The sequence below is a fragment of the Chiloscyllium plagiosum genome, unplaced genomic scaffold (genome assembly GCF_037043375.1).
Source record: "Chiloscyllium plagiosum isolate Xiang-an unplaced genomic scaffold, Cpla_swu_hap1 HiC_scaffold_5, whole genome shotgun sequence".
Taxonomy (NCBI): domain Eukaryota; kingdom Metazoa; phylum Chordata; class Chondrichthyes; order Orectolobiformes; family Hemiscylliidae; genus Chiloscyllium; species Chiloscyllium plagiosum.
The window spans coordinates 108,156,800-108,176,944 of record NW_028270143.1 but is presented as its reverse complement, the minus strand read 5'-3'; the positions used below and the strand labels follow the sequence as shown (position 1 = coordinate 108,176,944).

General features: G+C 43.5%; 1 protein-coding gene across 1 annotated transcript in view; it reads right to left on the bottom strand.

The window, feature by feature from the left end:
• ptprn2 (protein tyrosine phosphatase receptor type N2) overlaps positions 1 to 20,145 on the bottom strand; it is a 970,059-nt gene that overhangs the window by 617,305 nt on the left and 332,609 nt on the right. Inside the window, exons 7-9 of the mRNA XM_043690698.2 lie at positions 19,457 to 19,681; positions 12,872 to 12,912; positions 9,998 to 10,356 (exon numbers count right to left, since the gene is read on the bottom strand). Of these exons, the coding sequence (XP_043546633.2) occupies positions 9,998 to 10,356; positions 12,872 to 12,912; positions 19,457 to 19,681 (625 nt within the window). The remainder of the gene's footprint in view (positions 1 to 9,997; positions 10,357 to 12,871; positions 12,913 to 19,456; positions 19,682 to 20,145) is intronic.

Here is a 20,145-nt window from a genome sequence, read left to right as displayed (position 1 = left end):
CCACACCGACCCGCCGAAGCGAAACCCACCCATACCCCTACATTTACCCCTTACCTAACACTACGGGCAATTTAGCATGGCCAATTCACCTGACCCTGCACATCTTTTGGACTGTGGGAGGAAACCGGAGCACCCGGAGGAAACCCACGCAGACACGGGGAGAACGTGCAAACTCCACACAGTCAGTCGCCTGAGGCGGGAATTGAACCCGGGTCTCAGGCGCTGTTGTCCACATGGATTTTACTAGAGCAGTTGACAAGGTTCCACAAGGTAAGCTGGTCCAGAAGATTAAGTATAATGGAATCTATAGTGTGTTGGTACATTGGATACAAAATTAACGTGGTCGTAGTCAAGAGAGAGTAGATGTGAAGGGGTGCTTTTCTGACTGCAGGTCTTTGATCATGGGTGTTCTGCAGAGATCAGTACTGGGACCTCTGTTGTCTGTAATTTATATAAAGGATTTGGGTGAAAATGTAGGTGCTCTAATCAGTTTGCAGTTGACATGAAAGTCTGGTGGAGCTATGGATACTGAAGAAAGTTGTCATAGGATACAGCAGGATATGGATCAGCCTGAAAGTTGGACGGAGAAGTGGCAGATGGAGTTTAATCTGCACAAATGTGAGGAGATGCATTTTGGGAGGTCAAATGCAAGAGGAAAGTATGCAGTAAGTGGCAGGACCCTCAGGAGCATCAATATCAGAGGGATCTTGTGATCCAAGTTCATGGTTCCTTGATATGGCAATACAATGGGTTATATGGTAGAGAAGGTGTGTGGCATGCTTGCTTTCATCAGTCAGGGCATCAAGTATAAAAGTTGGTCAGTAATGTTGCAGCTGTATAAACCTTTAGTTCAGCCACATTTAAAGTATTGTGTGCAGTTCTGGTCACCGCAATACAGGAAGGATGGGGAGGATTTAGAGAGGCTGCAAAAGAGGTTTACCAAGCTGTTGCCTGGATTGGAGGGCATTAGCTATAAGGAGAGGTTGGACAAACTTGGATTGCTTTCGCTAGAGCATCAGAGGCTGAAGGGCGACCTGATAGAAGTATATGTGAGTTCGAGAGGCATAGGTATAGTGCCTAGACAGAGCCTTCTTCCCACAGTGGAAATGTCAAATACTTGGGGGTGTGGGGGGGTTTCAGTTGAGAGGGGGGAAAGTTTAAAGGAGCTGTGCGTGGGAAGACTTTTTACACAGAAGGTAGTAGCCAACAGGGCAAAGTTTCAGATGCATTTAGATAGACACGTGAACAGGCAGGGAATACAAGGATATGGACCACGCGCAGGCAGATGAGATTAGTTCATTGTGGTTGGCACAGACATGGTGGGCCGAAGGGCCTGTTCCTGTGCTGTATTGTTCTATGCACTTTAACAGTGGTTTGCACATTCCCTCAGGATGACAAATTGCTGCACAATAAAAAGCAGTTTATATCTGGTTTCATTAAATGCGTTTACATTTTAATGGTTGAAAATAAAATAATTTACAGACGATTGTCTCCTTTCAGTGTGTTTATCATGCTTTCCTCACAGTATTGAACTGGAAACTTATTACACCAATTCCTAATGTAACTCAGCCATTTGTAAGATCTCCAGCCTGTCCCTTTTCAGCCCATTAACAAACACTTTGTGCAGCTTAACAACCAGTTTCTTGGAGGCACTTTGCTGACTCATCCTCACCAATTTCCCTTTTTCCCTTTGCAAATTGCAGTGTGCCATTGATATGTTGGAACTGGGAGAAAGTGAGGACTGCAGATGCTGGAGATCAGTGAAAAAGTGTGGTGCTGGAAAACTTCCTAAACAACCCCACTGCCCTGTGGCCAAACATTTCAACTCCCCTTCCTACTCTGCCAAGGTCATGCAAGTCCTGGGCCTTCTCCACCGCCAAATTCTAGCCACTCGACGCCTGGAGAAAGAACGCTTCATCTTTTGCCTTGGGACCCTCCAACCACACGGCATCAATGTCGATTTCCTCATTTCCCCTCTCCTCACCTTATCCCAGCCCCAACCCTCCAACTCGGCACCGCCCTCATGAACTGTCCTACCTGTCCATCTTCCTTCCCCCCTACACACTCCACCCTCCTCTCCGACCTAGCACCATCAGCCCCCACCTTCATCTACCTATCACATTCCCAGCCCCACCTCACCCCTCCCATTTATCTCTCAGCCCCCTTGGGTCTCCCCACATTCCTGATGAAGAGCTAATGCTCGAAACATCGATTCTCCTGCTCCTCGGATGCTGCCTGACTGGCTGTGCTTTTCCAGCACCACATGTTTTGATATGTTGGAACACGGACTTGCCATCAAACAGCTCTACTTTCAAAGTGCACCATACCTAATGATTTAAAATCTAGCTCTTGAAATCACCTAACCACATCTTCTTTCCTTTCCTGAGTTTCTCTTCAACCATTTGAATACAATATACAACAAGCCTGAGCCTGACAAAGAGGTGGTCAATTAAAATCAAGCCACAGTCCACAACGTGTGAATACTGATGATATTATAAGATGTTGTAGAAGCTTGATGTAGTTCAGGTCTAAATTCTAAACTCGCACCAAGTTAAAATACTTCAGGTAATCTCGGTCTTTTATAAATCAGATGACAATGTGATTTCTTGGGTCAAATATCACAGTCAGGTTGATATGGTCTGAACGGTAGTGAAAGTGGATACTGCAGATGCTGGAAATTAGAGTAAAGATTAGAGTGGTGCTGGAAAAGCACAGCAGGTCAGGCAGCATCCAAGGAGCAGGAAAATCGACTTTTCGGGCAAAAGCCCTTCATCAGGAATGAGACTTTTGCCCGAAAAGTCGATTTTCCTGCTCCCCAGCTACTGCCTGACCTGCTGTGCTTTTTTGGCACCACTCTAATCTTGACTCATGGTCTGAGCGGTTCCCTGTATGTTTGCTCTTATAACGTGTATCACAATGACTGGGTTCTTGACCTTTTACATTTCCGTCTTTTTAAAGAAATAGTTGTGCAGTGGCATTCACAACAAAACAGTATCCGAGTGAAGTCATGCTTGTCTTCTTTTCTGCTTTTACATCATTTTGGGGAAAGAACATGGCAGAACTGACTGACAATTGTGCACAGGTAAGGCCTTAACAATATACAGAACATTTCTTACAGTCATAGAGAGGTAGAACACTGAAACAGACCCCCAACTCATCCATGCCAACCAGACATCCTAACCTAATCTAGTCCCATTTGCCAACATTTAGCTCATATCCCTCTAAACCCTTCCTATTCAGATACCCATCCAAATGCCTTGTAAATGTTATCACTGTACCAGCCTCCACCACGCCATCTGGCAGCTCATCCACCACCCTCTGCCTTAAAAAGTTTCCCCTCAGGTGCCTTTTAAATCTTTCTCCTCTCACCTTAAACCTATGCCCTCTAGTTTTGGACTCGCCCACACTGGGGAAAAGACCTTAATTATTCACCCTGTCAATGCCCCTCATAATTTTTTAAACTTCTATAAGATCACCCCTCAGCGTCCAACACTGCAGGGAAAACAGCTTCAGCCTATTCAGCTTCTTCCTATAGCTCAAGCACTCTAAAAGCGGCAACATTCTTGTAAATTTTTTTCTGAACCCTTCAAGTTTAACAACATCCTTCCAATAGCATAGAAACCAGAATTGAACGCAGTATTCCAAAGTGGCTAATGTCCTCCACAGCCTTAACATGACCTCCCAACCTCTATATTCAATACACTGACGAATAAAGGCAAGCATACCAAATACCTTCTTCACCACAGTGTCTACCTGCAATTTCTTTCTTGTACTTTGGGCTGTACTTCATTCTAGGATTGCTTTATGAAATCAGCGCTGTCCTGGAACATTTTTAAAATCTGGCAAATGGAAGATCCTTTTTGAGAAGGAGCGAGATTATACTGACAATTGTTCCTCTGTGCTGGTTGCTATGCTTCAGTACAGTTCTAGCCTTCAGCCATGTTTGTATTGTCAGGTTCAGTTCTGAACTCAGGTACATGATGAGTAATGACTATTAAGAAAATTACAAAATTTCTTGCAAAATTTGAAGCAAACAGATGTATGACACCATGTCCACAATGGTGTATTTAAAGGAAGATACACTGGAAAAGCTGTCACAAGAAGAGATTATTGGCAAGACAAAGCAAGTATTCCAAGGACTCGAAGCATTAAAAATGAGCACAACTCTATTTTGCATAGCATGCTGGAAACCCTGAAATAGAACATAGAAGAATACAGCGCAGTACAGGCCCTTTGGCCCTCGATGTTGCGCCGATCCAAGCCCACCTAACCTATACTAACCCACTATCCTCCATATACCTATCCAATGCTCGCTTAAATGCCCATAAAGAGGGAGAGTCCACCACTACTACTGGCAGGGCATTCCATGAACTTACGACTCGCTGAGTGAAGAACCTACCCCTAACTTCAGTCCTATATCTACCCCCCCTTAATTTAAAGCTATGCCCCCTTGTAATACCCGACTCCATACGCGGGAAAAGGTTCACACTGTCAACCCTATCTAACCCCCTAATCATCTTGTACACCTCAATCAAGTCACCCCTAAACCTTCTTTTCTCTAATGAAAACAGCCCCAAGTGTCTCAGTCTTTCCTCATACGATCTTCCTTCCATACCAGGCAACATCCTGGTAAACCTCCTCTGCACCCGTTCCAGTGCCTCCACATCCTTCCTATAGTATGGCGACCAAAACTGCACACAATATTCCAGATGCGGCCGCACCAGAGTCTTATACAACTGCATCATGACCTCAGGACTCCGGAACTCAATTCCTCTACCAATAAAAGCCAGTACGCCATATGCCTTCCTCACTGCACTATTTACCTGGGTGGCAACTTTCAGAGATCTGTGTACATGGACACCAAGATCCCTCTGCTCATCCACATTACCAAGTATCCGACCATTAGCCCAGTACCCCATCTTTTTGTTATTCTTCCCAAAGTGAATCACCTCACACTTAGCTACATTGAATTCCATTTGCCACCTTTCTGCCCAGCTCTGCAGCTTCTCTATATCCTGCTGTAACCTGCCACATCCTTCCTCACTGTCAACAACTCCTCCGACTTTCGTATCATCCGCAAACTTGCTCACCCAACCTTCTAACCCCTCTTCCAGGTCATTTATAAAAATGACAAACAGCAATGGTCCCAAAACAGATCCTTGCGCAACACCGCTAGTGACGGCACTCCATGAAGAAACTTTGCCATCAACTACTACCCTCTGTCTTCTTCCATCCAGCCAATTCCTAATCCAAACCTCCAACTCACCCTCAATGCCATATCTCCGTATTTTCTGCAGTAGCCTACCATGGGGAACCTTATCAAACGCCTTACTAAAATCCATATATACCACATCTACCGCTTTCCCCTCATCAACCTCCTTCGTCACCTTTTCAAAGAATTCAATAAGGTTTGTGAGGCACGACCTGCCCTTCACAAAACCATGCTGACTATCCTTGATCACATTATTCCTATCCAGATGTGCATAAATCCTATCCCTTACAATTCTCTCTAAGACTTTGCCCACAACAGAAGTGAGACTCACCGGCCTATAGTTACTAGGGTTATCCCTACTCCCCTTTTTGAACAAGGGAACCACATTTGCTATCCTCCAGTCTTCTGGCACTACTCCAGTAGACAAAGAGGACATAAAAATCAAGGCCAATGGCTCTGCAATCTCCTCCCTTGCTTCCCAGAGAATCCTAGGATAAATGCCATCAGGCCCAGGGGACTTATCTATTTTCACCTTTTCCAGGATTTCCAACACCTCTTCTCTACATACCTCAAAGCCATCCATTCTACTTATTTGTGACTCAGTATTCAAATCGACGACAATGTCCTGTTCCTGAGTAAATACTGAAGAAAAGTATTCATTCAGTGTCTCCCCAATCTCTTCCGCCTCCACACGCAACTTCCCACTACTATCCTTGACTGGACCTATTCCTACCCTAGTCATTCTTTTATTCCTAACATACCTATAGAAAGCCTTAGGGTTTTCCCTAATCCGACCGACTAAGGACCTTTCATGTCCCCTCCTTGCTGCTCTTAGCTCTCTCTTCAGGTCCTTCCTGGCTACCCTATAACTCTCAATCGCCCCAATTGAACCTTCACGTCTCATCTTGAGATAGGCCGCCCTCTTCCATTTAACAAGGGATTCCAATTCCTTATTAAACCACGGCTCCCTCGCACGACCCTTTCCTCCCTGCCTGACAGGTACATAATTATCAAGGACACTCAATAGTTGCTCCTTGAACAAGCTCCACATATCATTTACACTCTTGCCTTGGAGTCTACTTTTCCAAGCCACACATCCTAAGTCATGCCTCACCGCATCATAATTTCCCTGACCCCAGCTATAACTCTTGCCCTGTAGTACACACTTATCCCTCTCCATCACGAGTGTAAAAATCACCGAATTATGGTCACTATCCCCAAAGTGCTCACCTACCTCTAATTCTAACACCTGGCCTGGTTCGTTACCCAGAACCAAATCCAGTATGGCCTCACCTCTTGTTGGCCTGTCTACATATTGTGTCAGGAAACTCTCCTGCACACATTGAACAAACACTGACCCATCTAACGAACTTGAGCTATAGCTTTCCCAATCAATATCAGGAAAGTTAAAGTCCCCCATAACAACCACCCTATTACTGTCACTCATCTCCTGAATCACCTTCCCTATCCTTTCTTCAATGATTCTAGGACTATTAGGAGGCCTGTAAAAGACTCCTAACAGGGTGATCTCACCTTTCCTATTCCTAACCTCAGCCCAAACTACCTCAGATGGCAAGTCCTCATCCATCGTCCTTTCCATCACTGTAATAATATCTTTGACAAGCAATGCCACACCTCCCCCTCTTTTACCCCCACCTCTGACCCTACTAAAACATTTAAATCCTGGAACCTGCAACAGCCAATCCTGTCCCTGTTCTAGCCATGTTTCCGTAATAGCCACAACATCAAAGTCCCAGGTACCAACCCACGTCTTAAGAAAGACGATGAGAGGAACTTGGTTGAAGAAAAATCCAACATCATCTCTGGAAATGTTAGAACTTGGTCTCAGTGAGGCACAGGTAAACACTTCCAAACTTGTACATCAAGGTTTGTTTTGGTATGGGACTTTGTACACTACTCATGTTCTTGCCAATTTACCTCAACATTAAATGTTTCCATTGGCACTGTGGAGAGGCATCAATGCCTTTGAAAAGACATAATGCTTTATTACTGGTGAAGCACTAAATTCCTTCTCTATGCTTAAATTATATCTTTGGAAGTAAGCCAGTTGTCTCAGAAGTGGAAACTAAATTTCACATTATTTAATATAATTTTCATTAACTTCCAGCATGTTTTAAACCCATATAAAAAAGTGGAGTCACAGTTAGATAGGAGAGTGAAGAAGGCATTTGGTATGCTTTCCTTTATTGGTCAGAGTATTGAGTATAGGAGTTGGGAGGTCATGTTGCGGCTGTACAGGACATTGGTTAGGCCACTGTTAGGCTAGTACAATTGCAACATTTAAAAGGCATTTGGATGGGTAAATTAATACGAAGGGTTTGGAGGGATATGGGCTGGGTGCTGGCAGGTGGGACTAGATTGGGTTGGGATATCTGGTCAGCATGGACGGGTTGGACCGAAGGGTCTGTTTCCATGCTGTACATCTCTACGACTCTAACTGTTACTGCTGCCGTCACCTTTTACTGCCAATTCGCTGGCACTGATCAGCTGTGACATTAGTTGCCACCAGCTTCTCCTGCCCCTTCCTGTTGTCATGATGTGATTTATGTGGTGAGTGTTTTTCTATTGGTTGACTCACATAATATATACCATAAAGGCTAGGTTCTTGTTGAGAGTGAGGTCTTGAAGTTTATTAACAACATTAATTACTTACACTGCTTTGGCATTGAAATAGTAAGCACAAAACCCAAACTGTGAAATTACATACATATAACTAACAGAGCAAACAACCACACTGACTCCACTGCACTGAGCAAGGAGTTACTGAAAGCAAAGATTTTTATAGTGGAATTCATTCATCATGTGACTGTCTGAAGTACACACTGTCTGTTTGGTCTAGAATGTACGCTGTAATACCAAAGAAGGCTCGAGTGACAAAGGAAATAAGTAGCACACTGTACAATGATAAACATCATAACTCTCAACTTTATGCTGACCAAAAATAAATACATTTACAATAACACAGCAGATCCACGTGTTGACAGAAACATTTCAAGAACAATTCCAAACAATGCTAGCAACATCTGTGGGTGATTTTTGACTAGATATGCATTATCTATCCCTCCACCAACTGCTTCATTTTTCAGTGGACATCAAAAATAACACAAGCACCCCTCCCACCCCAGTCTGTGCTGCGTTATCTAACTTCATTCAGGATAATGTAGGGTTTTTACACATGTCCTTCACATTCGCAACACAGGAAAGAAAATAACCAAGGTAGCTGCTCCCGGTCATTATCTAACAACTGAGAAAGCTGGAAAGTGTCTGTGTCCTTTATCACGACAGGCTCAAAAGCACAAGTTTTAATTTCCACTCCAGGATTGGAACAAGTCCCAGCTCACAAAGTGAGCCAAGAGAAGGAGCCCCTGAACTATGGATACTCTCCTCAGGTTAATTTTGAAGGAGATTGTCCCCCCTCAGGGAGTCCCACCCATTGAAGGAGAGGTTGAGTTGATTGGGCCTGTACTTCTTGGAATTTGGAAGAATGGGACACGGCCTTATTGAAATATGCAAGAGGCTTAGGGGCCTGACAGGTGAGGTGCAGAAAGGTTGTTTCCCCGTTTGGGAGGGTCTCAGACCAGAGGGCATAATCTCAGAATAAGGGGTCACACATTGAAGATAAAGATGAGGAGGAATTTATTCTCTCTGAGGGTAGTGACTCTATGTTATTCTTTACTGCAGAGGGCTGTCAAGACTGGGTCATTACTTGTCTTAAACGCTGAGATGGGCAGATTTTTAATCAGTACAGGGATCAAGTGTTACGGGGAAAAGGCAGGAAGATGAAGTTGAAGATAAGCAAATTAGCCATGTTCTCATTGAATGGTGAATCAAGCTTGATGGGCTGAATGGTTTACTTCTGCTCCTGTGTCTTATGGTCTAAGGCAAAGGTTTAAGGAAGGTCTCAATCTACACTTTAAAATAGCCCAAAGTTACTAACAGGCCTTGCCCGAAATGTAGCTGTGCTCTTTTCCCTGTGCTGCATGGGACATGAAGTATCCTCCAGTGTCATCTCTCTGAAATCTTCCCTGCTTGAAGACTCCATTGCCTTTAATTCATGAAGTCCCATTCATTTGAAATAACTTCTCAGACTAAAATATAAGTAGTGTTGCTCATTGCTTAGTCATCAGAGAGGGAGGGACCCAAAGGAAGCACAGATGTTCAACCATCATCAGCACAGCTCCCCTCACATCAAATCCGATCACCAGGAATGTGATAGTCATTTGGAAAAGATTAGATTCCCTACAGTATGGAAATAGGCCCTTCGGCCCAACAAGTCCACACCGACCCTCCGAAGAGTAGCATACTGAGACCCATTTCCCTCTGACTGATGCACCTAACACTATGGGCAATTTAGCATGGCCAATTCACCTAACCTACACATCTTTGGACTGTGGGAGGAAACTGGAGCACCCAGAGGAAACCCACACAGACACGGGGAGAATGTGCAAACTCCACACAGACATCGCCCGAGGCTGAAATTGAACCTGGGTCCCTGGTGCTGTGAGGCAAAATTGCTAATCACTGAGCTACCGTGCCGCCCTTGTCTATGAATTACCTCACCATACATGACCCAACCCTATTCCTCATTTGTGGCAACCGTGGAACTATGTCCCTGTCCAACCTACCTCTATCAAGGGAGAAAGAGAGAGTCTGAGACAAATCTAGAACAACAAAATAGGTTGTATCTACCTGGTAATGTGGCCATCACAACCCACTGATCATCATTTGTATTTTTGTTAAGCAGATGATAGTCTCAATACTTACTTTTGCTGGGTCACAATATAGCCGTACATGTTTGTTTCAGATGCAGATACATCCAGGCGCTGATCTCCCAACTGAGAGTTCTTCTTCTGTGGTTCTTTGTACATCAGACTTCCATCGACCCTTTGATTTGGTTCTTCTACAGAATCAAAGATACCATCTTCCGACTTTCTGGTGTTGGTCACTTCTCTGGTGATAGTGTGGCTTTTCACATTTTCTATCCCAACCTTTTCTTTACTTGAGGAATCAAACAGTTTAACTCGGTTTTTGAGAGGCCTGATGTATAAGGAGTCAACGTTCAGAATGTCAGCGAGACTCTTCTTGACTTCATCGCTCTCGGCTGCTGTTTTGAAAGGCTGACTCTGTGACAAATATTGATCAATACAAGTCAACGTTAAACCAGTTAAAGAATTTTGAATTCCATTATCCATACTTTTTAAATTGAATTTACATGCCGTTCACTTAAAGTTCCACTTGACTATGCCGGAAGTCAAACATCCTTAATGTTATCACTCACTACACACGTTCAACTCGAACCACCCACTTCATTACAAAATGAATGAAGGTCAGAGGTCAATGTAGCATTAAAGAGGTTTGCTTTACATCCATTCTTTCATAGGTTCAGCAAAGTAATTTTTGAGCTGAATATTGTTGCTGAATAACTTCATCTACCACATAAAATACACAATAAAAACAAAGCAGTCCATTAACATGATAGAAAGCATTTTTATCTCTTGATTTCATCTTGATAGTGATCAAGTACAGCAATAAAGGCAGCACATGCACAAAATATCGCAATAGTGGTGAATCCATTATTATCTGAATAATAACCTTTTTTTTTAAGCATGATGGAATTGTAGTGATAAGGCTGGAAATAGAAAGGGGTTGAAAGTGCCACACGCTTTGGGGTAAGGCCTGCTCCAGCCCACAGCTCCAGGAGCTGGTTTTACAGCTGGATGGTAAGGGGCAGGAGGGTTTCATTGGGCAGGAAGTTGCGAGGTGAAGGGTCCTGTTGCCTTTCTAGATTCTCCCTCCCGATGAATTCAGGGGTCGGGAAGGTCAAGGTCAGCCCCCTCACACTAGGTTAACTGAGGCAGTTCATGGCCAGTGGAAGGCTTCAACCCATCACCTCACCACTGCTGGTATTCGACTAGTTGGGGGTGGGAGGATGGGGTATGCAGGGGAGCATCACATGGGTAAGCATGGGCAGGTCTTGGTGTCTTGTGGACAAGTTTTCTGTTGGGGTGTTAGAGGGAGGTACCTGATCAGGCACCTTGTCCCTCACAGAGGGGCCACCTCAATGATGATGCATCTGGCCTTGGGACGAGTGCAGTTCCAGGAGTGGCCAGTACTGCTGGTATAACTGAAACCTATCAGCACTGAAACTAATCCAGCAAACACTTTCCACATCCTCTGTAAAGGCCTGGTCATCTTTTTGAATCAGCAGTGACCAGAACTGGACGCAATAACCTCCAGTCAGAACTACGCATAAAGGTTCATCATAACTCCCTTCACTTTATTTTGCTCCTTAAGCTACTCTATGAAAATTAAGACAAAAATATGGGACTGCCTCAACAGATCCATCAGCACTTGGTGAGAGATTAGATTAGATTTCCTACAGTATGGGGTAACCCATCCAGACCCATTTTCCCTCTGGCTAATGCACCTAACACTATGGGCAATTTAACATGGCCAACTCACCTCGCCTGCACATCTTTGGATTGTGGGAGGAAACCGGCGCACCCAGAGGAAACCCACGCCGACACAGAGCGAATGCGCAAACTCCACACAGACAGTCACCTGAGACTGGAAACAAACCCGGGTCCCTGGTGCTGTGAGGTAACAGTGCTAACAGCTGAGCCACCGTGCCGCCCCAAGATAAAGATATGTTATACCTTGGGGTTGAAATCCTTTCAATGAAATTCTTCTACATGAGAAATAACGCGTCTTTTATATTTCAGATATCGTTTTACTTGCCATATGCTTTGAGATTTACTCTTTTTATTTCAGAGAACCAAATGATGAGAGCAACTTTTGTCGCCTCTGTTTGGCATTACTGGGGTTGGTCACAATGCTGAAAAGGAGCCATCCACCATGACCTCTGATTCAAGTGAGCGGTGCCTTAATATTGAAATCGGGCTGAAGTAAATAGGCCCCCAAAGACCTTTCCTGTTTGCAGGCTCCCACACAGTTACAAAGGCAGTGGGAATGAGGAGCCCTGAAAAGGCATAGAGTTAAAGTGATGTGAACATGAAACAAGGGTGAGGTGAGAAAAATCTTTGTTACACAGCAAGTTGTAAGGGGTACTGCCTGGAAATGTGGTGGAGACAGGTTCAACTGAGGCATTCAAGGGGACATTGGATTTTTGTTTTAGATGGTAATGGTCTAGGGAGATGGGGGAAAGGCAGGAGATTGGCACAAGATAACAGAGCTGGTGCAGGTGTGATGAAGTATCCACTAATTCTGAGGGCCTACAAATTTGAAACGGATTTGGATCAAACCTTAAAAGGAAAAATCTGAAGGTTATATGAAGAGAAAAAGCAAGGAACCTAATTAGATAACTCTTTCAAAAAAGCTGTGCAAGTACAATGTGCAAAATACTCTCCATCTTCACTGTTCCATTTGACAACACTAGGTCAAAGGTTATCTCTGCCCAATAATTAAAAAGTAAATGTAGGAATAAAGCAATTCTGTTGCTAATATTTGTGTTCAGATGATAGTTCAATACAACGTATTTAAATTCTTAAGTTCACATTATTCGTTCTTAATAATCTGTCCAAAAATGTGACCATCTTGGAGTTCCTCATAACTCCTGCCAGAAAATGCACAGCTGACCCTCTGGAACTACTTTGTAAAATATACGAACATTCAACAAACCTGCTCAAGGAAGCCTTCATTGAATCCATCATCGTGTTTGCCTGTCAATAAAAAAAGAACATCAGTTTTAGAATGTTTTATTTGTACGAGATAAATCATAAGGAAGAAAAAGAACTGTTGCAAATTTTTGAAGGCTGTAGCTCTCTCCTCCTCCACCAAGCCTCTCACACATCTGCATGGCTCGTTGACTACTCCATAGTGCCTGGTGTGGAACTGAGATGTCTACTGCAGGACCCTCCAGTTTTAATCCCAATCTGCACCAAGATGGCCTCTGAAAGAACTGAACTCGACTGCACCACTGGTCACAGTGCAGGGAACAGCTGTTAATGAGCTCTGTATTTCAGCATGTTGGAGCTGAGAGTCAGGAGAAAGTTATTTCTCTGCATTTATTTTATTCAAAGGAACACCCAGGTGTCCGGTACCTGTAGAAAGTCATGATGGGAAATTCCAGTCCATGTTATAAACAAATTCACAGGAACATTTTCCATTTGATAGACACATTAACCATATCACTCCCTCCGAGTAGTGCACTTCCTGCAGGTTCCCTTCCAAGCCTACACCATCCTGAGTTGGAAATATACTGTCATTCCTTCAGTGCGGCTGGACTCTTCCAAGACAGCTTGCTGGGTGTCCCTTTACCCCGACGGCTGCACTGGCTCAAGAAGGTGACTCGCCACCACAGGGCAATTACAAATGGGCATTAAACGCTGGCTTAGCCAGCAACATTCACATCCCATCGATGGACGAATAATAAGCAAAAATTATCTTGAAGAGGAAACTGGAGCACTCCAGGTGCAATCCAAAATTCAGCCACGTATTTCTACAGCTTCCAATGTCCTGATGAGTGCAGGCCTTATATTAAGAGAAATCTATTAAAAGTAACATAACTGAGCTTCCCAAGCATCTGTGATGTTCGACAGTGACAACAGATATACACGCCTTGTATGATCATGACTTGTTCTTTTTAATTATACCAAATGCTCTATCTAATACACACAGCGCAATAATCCAAAAACAACCGAATCTTGTTCTCACTGAAATCCATCAAAATGCTCCATATCTTTCAACATCTCTTAGAATATTCATTTCAGAGGGAGTGCAGTGTACCACAATGGTGCCTGAACGCCAAGGGTTAAATTCGAAGGTGAGAAAAGGCCAATTAGCGCTGTATTCCCTGACATTTAATTACAGAATTGTTACCATGCAGAATGAGGCCATTCAACCCATCGTGTCCATATCGGCTCTCTGAGCATTTTTACTTCATGCCAATCTCTTGCCTTTCCCTATAACCCTCCACGTTCGTTCTCCTATGACTCTAAGAACTTACATTTCCAGGCAGTGCATTCCATTCCTTCACTACTTGCTGTGAAACAGTTTTTTTTTCTCACATCACCATTGCAGAGCACTTTAAAACCAAGCCTCTGGTTTTTTGATCTGTTTATAAGTGGCAACAGTTTCTCCCTATCCACTCAGTCCAGAGCTCTCGTAATTTTGAAAGCTTCCATCAAATCTCCCTTTCAGCCTCTCCAATGCAACCTTTCCAATTTTCTCTCATACCTGAAATGTTTCATCTGTGAAACCATTCTCATAAACCTCTGCTGTGCTCTTCTCCAATGTATTCACATCCTCCCTGTAGTAATACTTGTGCGGTTATGTCATGATTGGATACAGGTTTTCCAGAAACGAGAGGGAACAGATAGGGAAAATACAGACAAATCTACTTGCTCTGGTTGGTGAGCGTAGGGTTGGAGGCATATTAAAAATTTGATCCAGATCTTTCAGGACTGAAGTTGGAGAGCTTAGTGGAATTTGGAATTCTCCTGCAGAAATGCCAATTGATGCTGGATTAATTGACTGAAAGGCCTGTTTGTGTGCTGTATGACTCTATAATTGCTGAAAATGTGTTGCTGGAAAAGTGCAGCAGGTCAGGCAGCATCCAAGGAGCAGGAGAATCGATGTTTCGGGCATGAGCCCTTCTTCAGGAATCTTTTTCAGGATTCCTGAAGAAAGGCTCATGCCCGAAACGTCGATTCTCCTGCTCCCTGGATGCTGCCTGACCTGCTGCGTTTTTCCAGCAACACATTTTCAGCTCTGATCTCCAGCATCTGCAGTCCTCACTTTCTCCTAGATGACTCTATAATTGTCAACTTGAAATCTGAGATTAATAGATTTTTGTTCATTAAAGGAATATAATGTAAAGATGGGTTTAGGGAGTTAAGTTGTAATGGCAAAGCAGGCCTGACTTTCTAAACAGCTTATGCCATTTTCCCCAATTGTGGATAAATATTGTAACTATTCATAGAAATACTAAAGGCTTATACTTCTGACAGACTCTTAAGTTGTTCCTTTTATATTGTAATTTCCTGCATTAGAAGCTAAAAACATACAAACCTCAATGTACATTGTTACGAAAGCAAAATACTGTTCTATGGATGTTGGAAATCTGAAACAGGAAAATCAAGTCTAGTAACATCTGTGGACAGAAAACAGAGTTAATGGCCTGAACTTTAGCAGAACTGTGGAGAGACAGCAATTTACCTAAAATGAACCTCAGATATGGAACTCCCTGCTCCCAAGTCGAGCAGAACAAGAGAGGTAGGATGTGTCTCCTACATATGGGAAACTGGAACTCAACATGGCCGTGTGAACTCAGTGGTGAGTTCAAACAGACACAATTTTCATTGTGGCAAGGACATATTTCTCAGTCTGTGATTTACAAATCTTTAGGGAAGTTGTAAGAACTCATAAAGGATGAATAAGATGCGTACAACTGTCAAGCCGTCAAGTTATTAAAATATTCTGCCCTGAGGAAAAAAAATCTCCTGTGTCTGTGAGAGTTGAAAATAACATCTATGATAGCAGGTTCAATTGCTGTTTCTTGACATATCCCAAAGTACCATCATTATAGTAACCAAGTGTCAAGGAGCAACAGGTTCAACACCATCCTGCGCACCTCCCCCAGAAGGAAGATCCCGCCATTCAGGACAATTCTTCCGGAGTCAGCTGTAGTCAATTGGGAATGTTCTGGCTCAGCCCAACTGCCTTAGGGTTAAAAATCTAGGTCACTAAATCAGGTTATGGTTTTTCATATGGATATATTATTGAGCTGCCTATTATAACTGTATGAATATTATTAGCCATTTTAATGCAAGGTGTGTCGCTTACCTCAACAAACAATCACTTTAATCAAGTATGTTGTAGAGTCGTAGGGTCATACAGATGGACAGCACAAAAACAAACCCTTCAGTCCAACTCGTCCATGCCAACTAGATATCCTAACCTAATCTAGTCCCATTTGCCAGCACCGGGTGCATATCCCTCTAAACCCTTCCTATTCATATACCCATCCAGATGCCTTTTAAATGTTGCAACTACCACTTCCTCTGGCAGCTCATTCCATACACGCCCAACTCTTTGTATGAAAACATTGCATCTTAGATCCCTTTTATATCTTCCCCCTCTCACGCTAAACATAGCCCCTAGTTCTGGACTCACCCACGCCTATTTATCCTATCCATGCTCGTCATGATTTTGCAAACCTATAAGGTCACCCCTCAGCTTCCAACACTCCACGGAAAACAGCCCCAGCCCCAGCCTGTTTAACCTCTCCCTATACCTCAAACTCTCCAACTCTGCTCTGGCAACATCCTTGTAAATCTTTTCTGAAGTCTTTTTTTAATCATGTGCGTTAGTTCAATAGCACTCCTGAAGGCTATTGCTTATGGAGGCAAGTACAATCTTTTCTCTTCTGGCCCACTTGAAAGCCTAGGGTGCAACATATGTCTCCACTCTAACTGTTGTCTCACATTGTTGGTACTAACTTCTCTTATAGAGTCATAGAATCACAGAGTCATATAGCCCTTTGGTCCAACCGCTCCACGACGAACATAATCCCAAACTAAACTAGTCCTACTTGCCACCTGCTGGCCCATATTTGGAGGGGTAAGGTTTCCTATTTGTGTATTTGTCATGCAACGTTGTAACTATGCCCACATCCACTTCCTCAGGAAGTCCATTCCAGACGCGAATCACCCTCTGTGTAAAAGATTTGCCCTTCATGCCTTTTTAAAATCTTTCTTCTCTCATATTAAAAATATGTCATGAAATCCACCATCCTATGGAAAAGACACATACCATTAACTCTATCTATACCCCTCATGATTTTACAGATCTGTCACCTCTCAACCTTCCACGCTCCAGTGAAAGAAATGCCAGCCTATCCAGCCTTCATTTAGAACTCAAACCATCCATACCAAGCAACATCCTGGGAGTAACTCTCTTTCATTACCAGATTAATTATTACCTGAGGCAAAAGTGTGAAAGATGTCTCTTCCAAGCCTCCAAGGATACAAAATTCAAACAGAACAAACTGGTAATAATAAAGAAATAACTGCACTGCTCACCCTGCATTTCTGATCACACTGGGGCTCTGAAGTGACACAAACAATGGGCCAGAAATGGTACACGTCTAGTTCACACGATGTATATAACACATTTGTGAATGTGACAAAGAGTAAACACAAACATCAATTCTCGAAAGACCTGTGAGTTCAGTTTGATGAAAGACAGAGATTGTTGGTGGGAATCAGTGGATGTATAACGCCTGTTGCTGAAATGGCAAACCTATACGAAAGTTACTGCTGTTTAACAGCCCAATGGCTCAGGACTGACTTTTCCTTTTGGAATTTCTTCAATCAAGTTGCATCACAGTCTGCTACATTGAACTGCACTTCACATTCGTTCTCATCAACCTCTGCAAGTTGCAATAGGTTAGGCACTGAAAACCAGGTAAAAGCATGATTGTTCCTAAAATGAGGACAAAATGAAACATTTGTTCAATTCTGTTTATCACCATTTTCCCTGGGAGAGCTTGACTCCATTAGTTCACTGACCCAGTTCAGTGCACATCCTCACTCAAAGCTCAGGCTCCCATAATGGTGTTATTAATATTCTTCTGATTTAACATCCCACATCATCTCAGCAGCTAATACCAAACATACCGGATCCAGAAGTGACCAGCCTGATTGCATTGTGTATTGTGGAAAGGTCACCTTGATTGTATCTGAAGCTAATTATTACACAGGGAAGCCTAGCCAGTTTCTGTATTTTCTCCCAACTGTATACTTGGCTCTGTACCTATCCTAATACTGTCTATCTCCCTTTCATCCTTTAGCATGCTCCTCGATACCTTACTCTTTCACTGATCTTGTTATCTCCTTGTGGAGCTTGATGTCAAAATGGTTGGGATTGTGCTTCTCATAAGGAGCTTGGGATGCTTTGCTACATTGAAGATACTTCATCAATGCAAGTTGTTTCTTGCTGATCAATTCATTTGCATAATAGTGAAGCCCTGACAATGAGTGCATCACCTAGTCGTGATGGTGAAACATATTCCCAGCCCAATTTGCTTCTGTGTAGAAGTTTGCAGTGAAGTGCTCAAAATGGAGACCTGTGATCCATCAGAGCTACTCTTCAACATGCCTGGCAACATCTGAGAACTGCTGCAAATATACGGCTCTGTTTGACACCTATTCCACAGATAGACTGTCAGTCCAAAACAAACTCAGGTCTTCTGCAGAGCCAATGTTTGAGAGGGAAAGCTGGCAGGAAATATTAAAGTCATAGAGATGTACAGCATGGAAACAGACCCTTCGGTCTAACCCGTCCATGCTGACCAGATATCCCAACCTAATCTAGTCCCATTTGCCAGCACTTGGCCCATAAACCGTTCCTATTCATATACCCATCCAAATGCCTCTTAAATGTTGCAATTGTACCAGCCTCCACCACTTCCTCTGCCAGCTCATTCCATATATGTACCATCCTCTGCATGGAAAGGTTGCCCCTTAGGTCTCTTTTATATCTTTCCCCTCTCACCCTAAATCTATGCCCGCTAGTTTTGGACTCCCCAACTCCCGGGAAAAAACTTTATCTATTTACCCTATCCATGCTCTTTATGATTTTATAAACCTCTATAAGGTCACCCCTCGGCCTCCGACGGTCCAGGGAAAACAGCCCTAGCCTATTCAATCACTCCCTCAAACCCTCCAACCCTGGCAAAATCCTTGTAAATCTTTTCTGAACCCTTTCAAGTTTCACAACATCTTTCCGATAAGAAGGAGACCAGAATTGCACGCAATATTTCAAAAGTGGCCTAACCAATGGCCTGTACAGCCACAACATGACCTCCCCAACTCCTGTACTCAATAAATGAAAGCATACCAAACACCTTCTTCACTATCTTATCTACTTATGATTCTCCTTTCAAGGAACTATGAACCTGCACTCCAGGGTCTCTTTGTTCAGCACCACTTCTCAGGACCTTACCATTAAGTGTATAAGTCCTGCTCTGATTTGCATTTCCAAAATTATCTAAATTAAACTCCATCTGCCACTCCTCAGCCCATCGGCCCATCTGGTCAATATCCTGTTGTACTCTGAGGTAACCTTCTTTGCTGTCCACTAATTGAGAAACTTCCACGAACCTTTGCAGAAAACAAAACCTTTCTAGTGCATTTGCACAGAATTCGTAGCAAAACGGCATTATTTTGTTCAGAAAAAAGCTCTAAAATGACTCCTCCTTACCCAGATGGAGCTCATTTCTCATCATCGCTTTCTCTTCTTCCTTCTGCTGAAGGTCTTGGTTAGTCTTGAGGCTGTTTCTGCTGCCATCACGGGGAGTGTCATCATCTACAACTTGCAAAGCATCAGCGATGACGTCGGACAATTCATCGAGCTGTTTGGAAGTCAGACTGTCAAGGTTTACATGCTGTGTCCCAAGCTGCTGCACCACAGAATGAATGAAATTTTCTGATAGGAAACAGAACTCAGATTAGGACCATTTTGAGCATGTGATTGAAAATTAAGAAGAATAAACAGACTTCCCATGGAGTGTACTTCTGGAGGGGAGAACAGCATTAATCCTCACTCAGTCTAGCTTACAGTTGAGTGTGTGGTGCTGGAAAAGCACAGCAAGTCAGGCAGCATCCGAGGAGCAGGAGAATCGACATTTTGAGCAAGAGCCCTTCATCGGAATGGCAGCAATGGCCACACTCACACCAATGATCTACGATTCTCCTCTCCCCAGGCCTGACTGGGCCAACTCGCTTGGTTCGCCATTTCTTACCCAGAAGGAGCTCTCTTTGAGACATTGAGGGACCCTTTCACTAATCACACAGCCTCAGCAATGGCCATTGTTAGCTGCGGCAGTGTCGAGGCCCTCGCATTAGCTAGACATTGCTTTGGGAGGGGAGGGGTGCACCACAGTCCGTTCT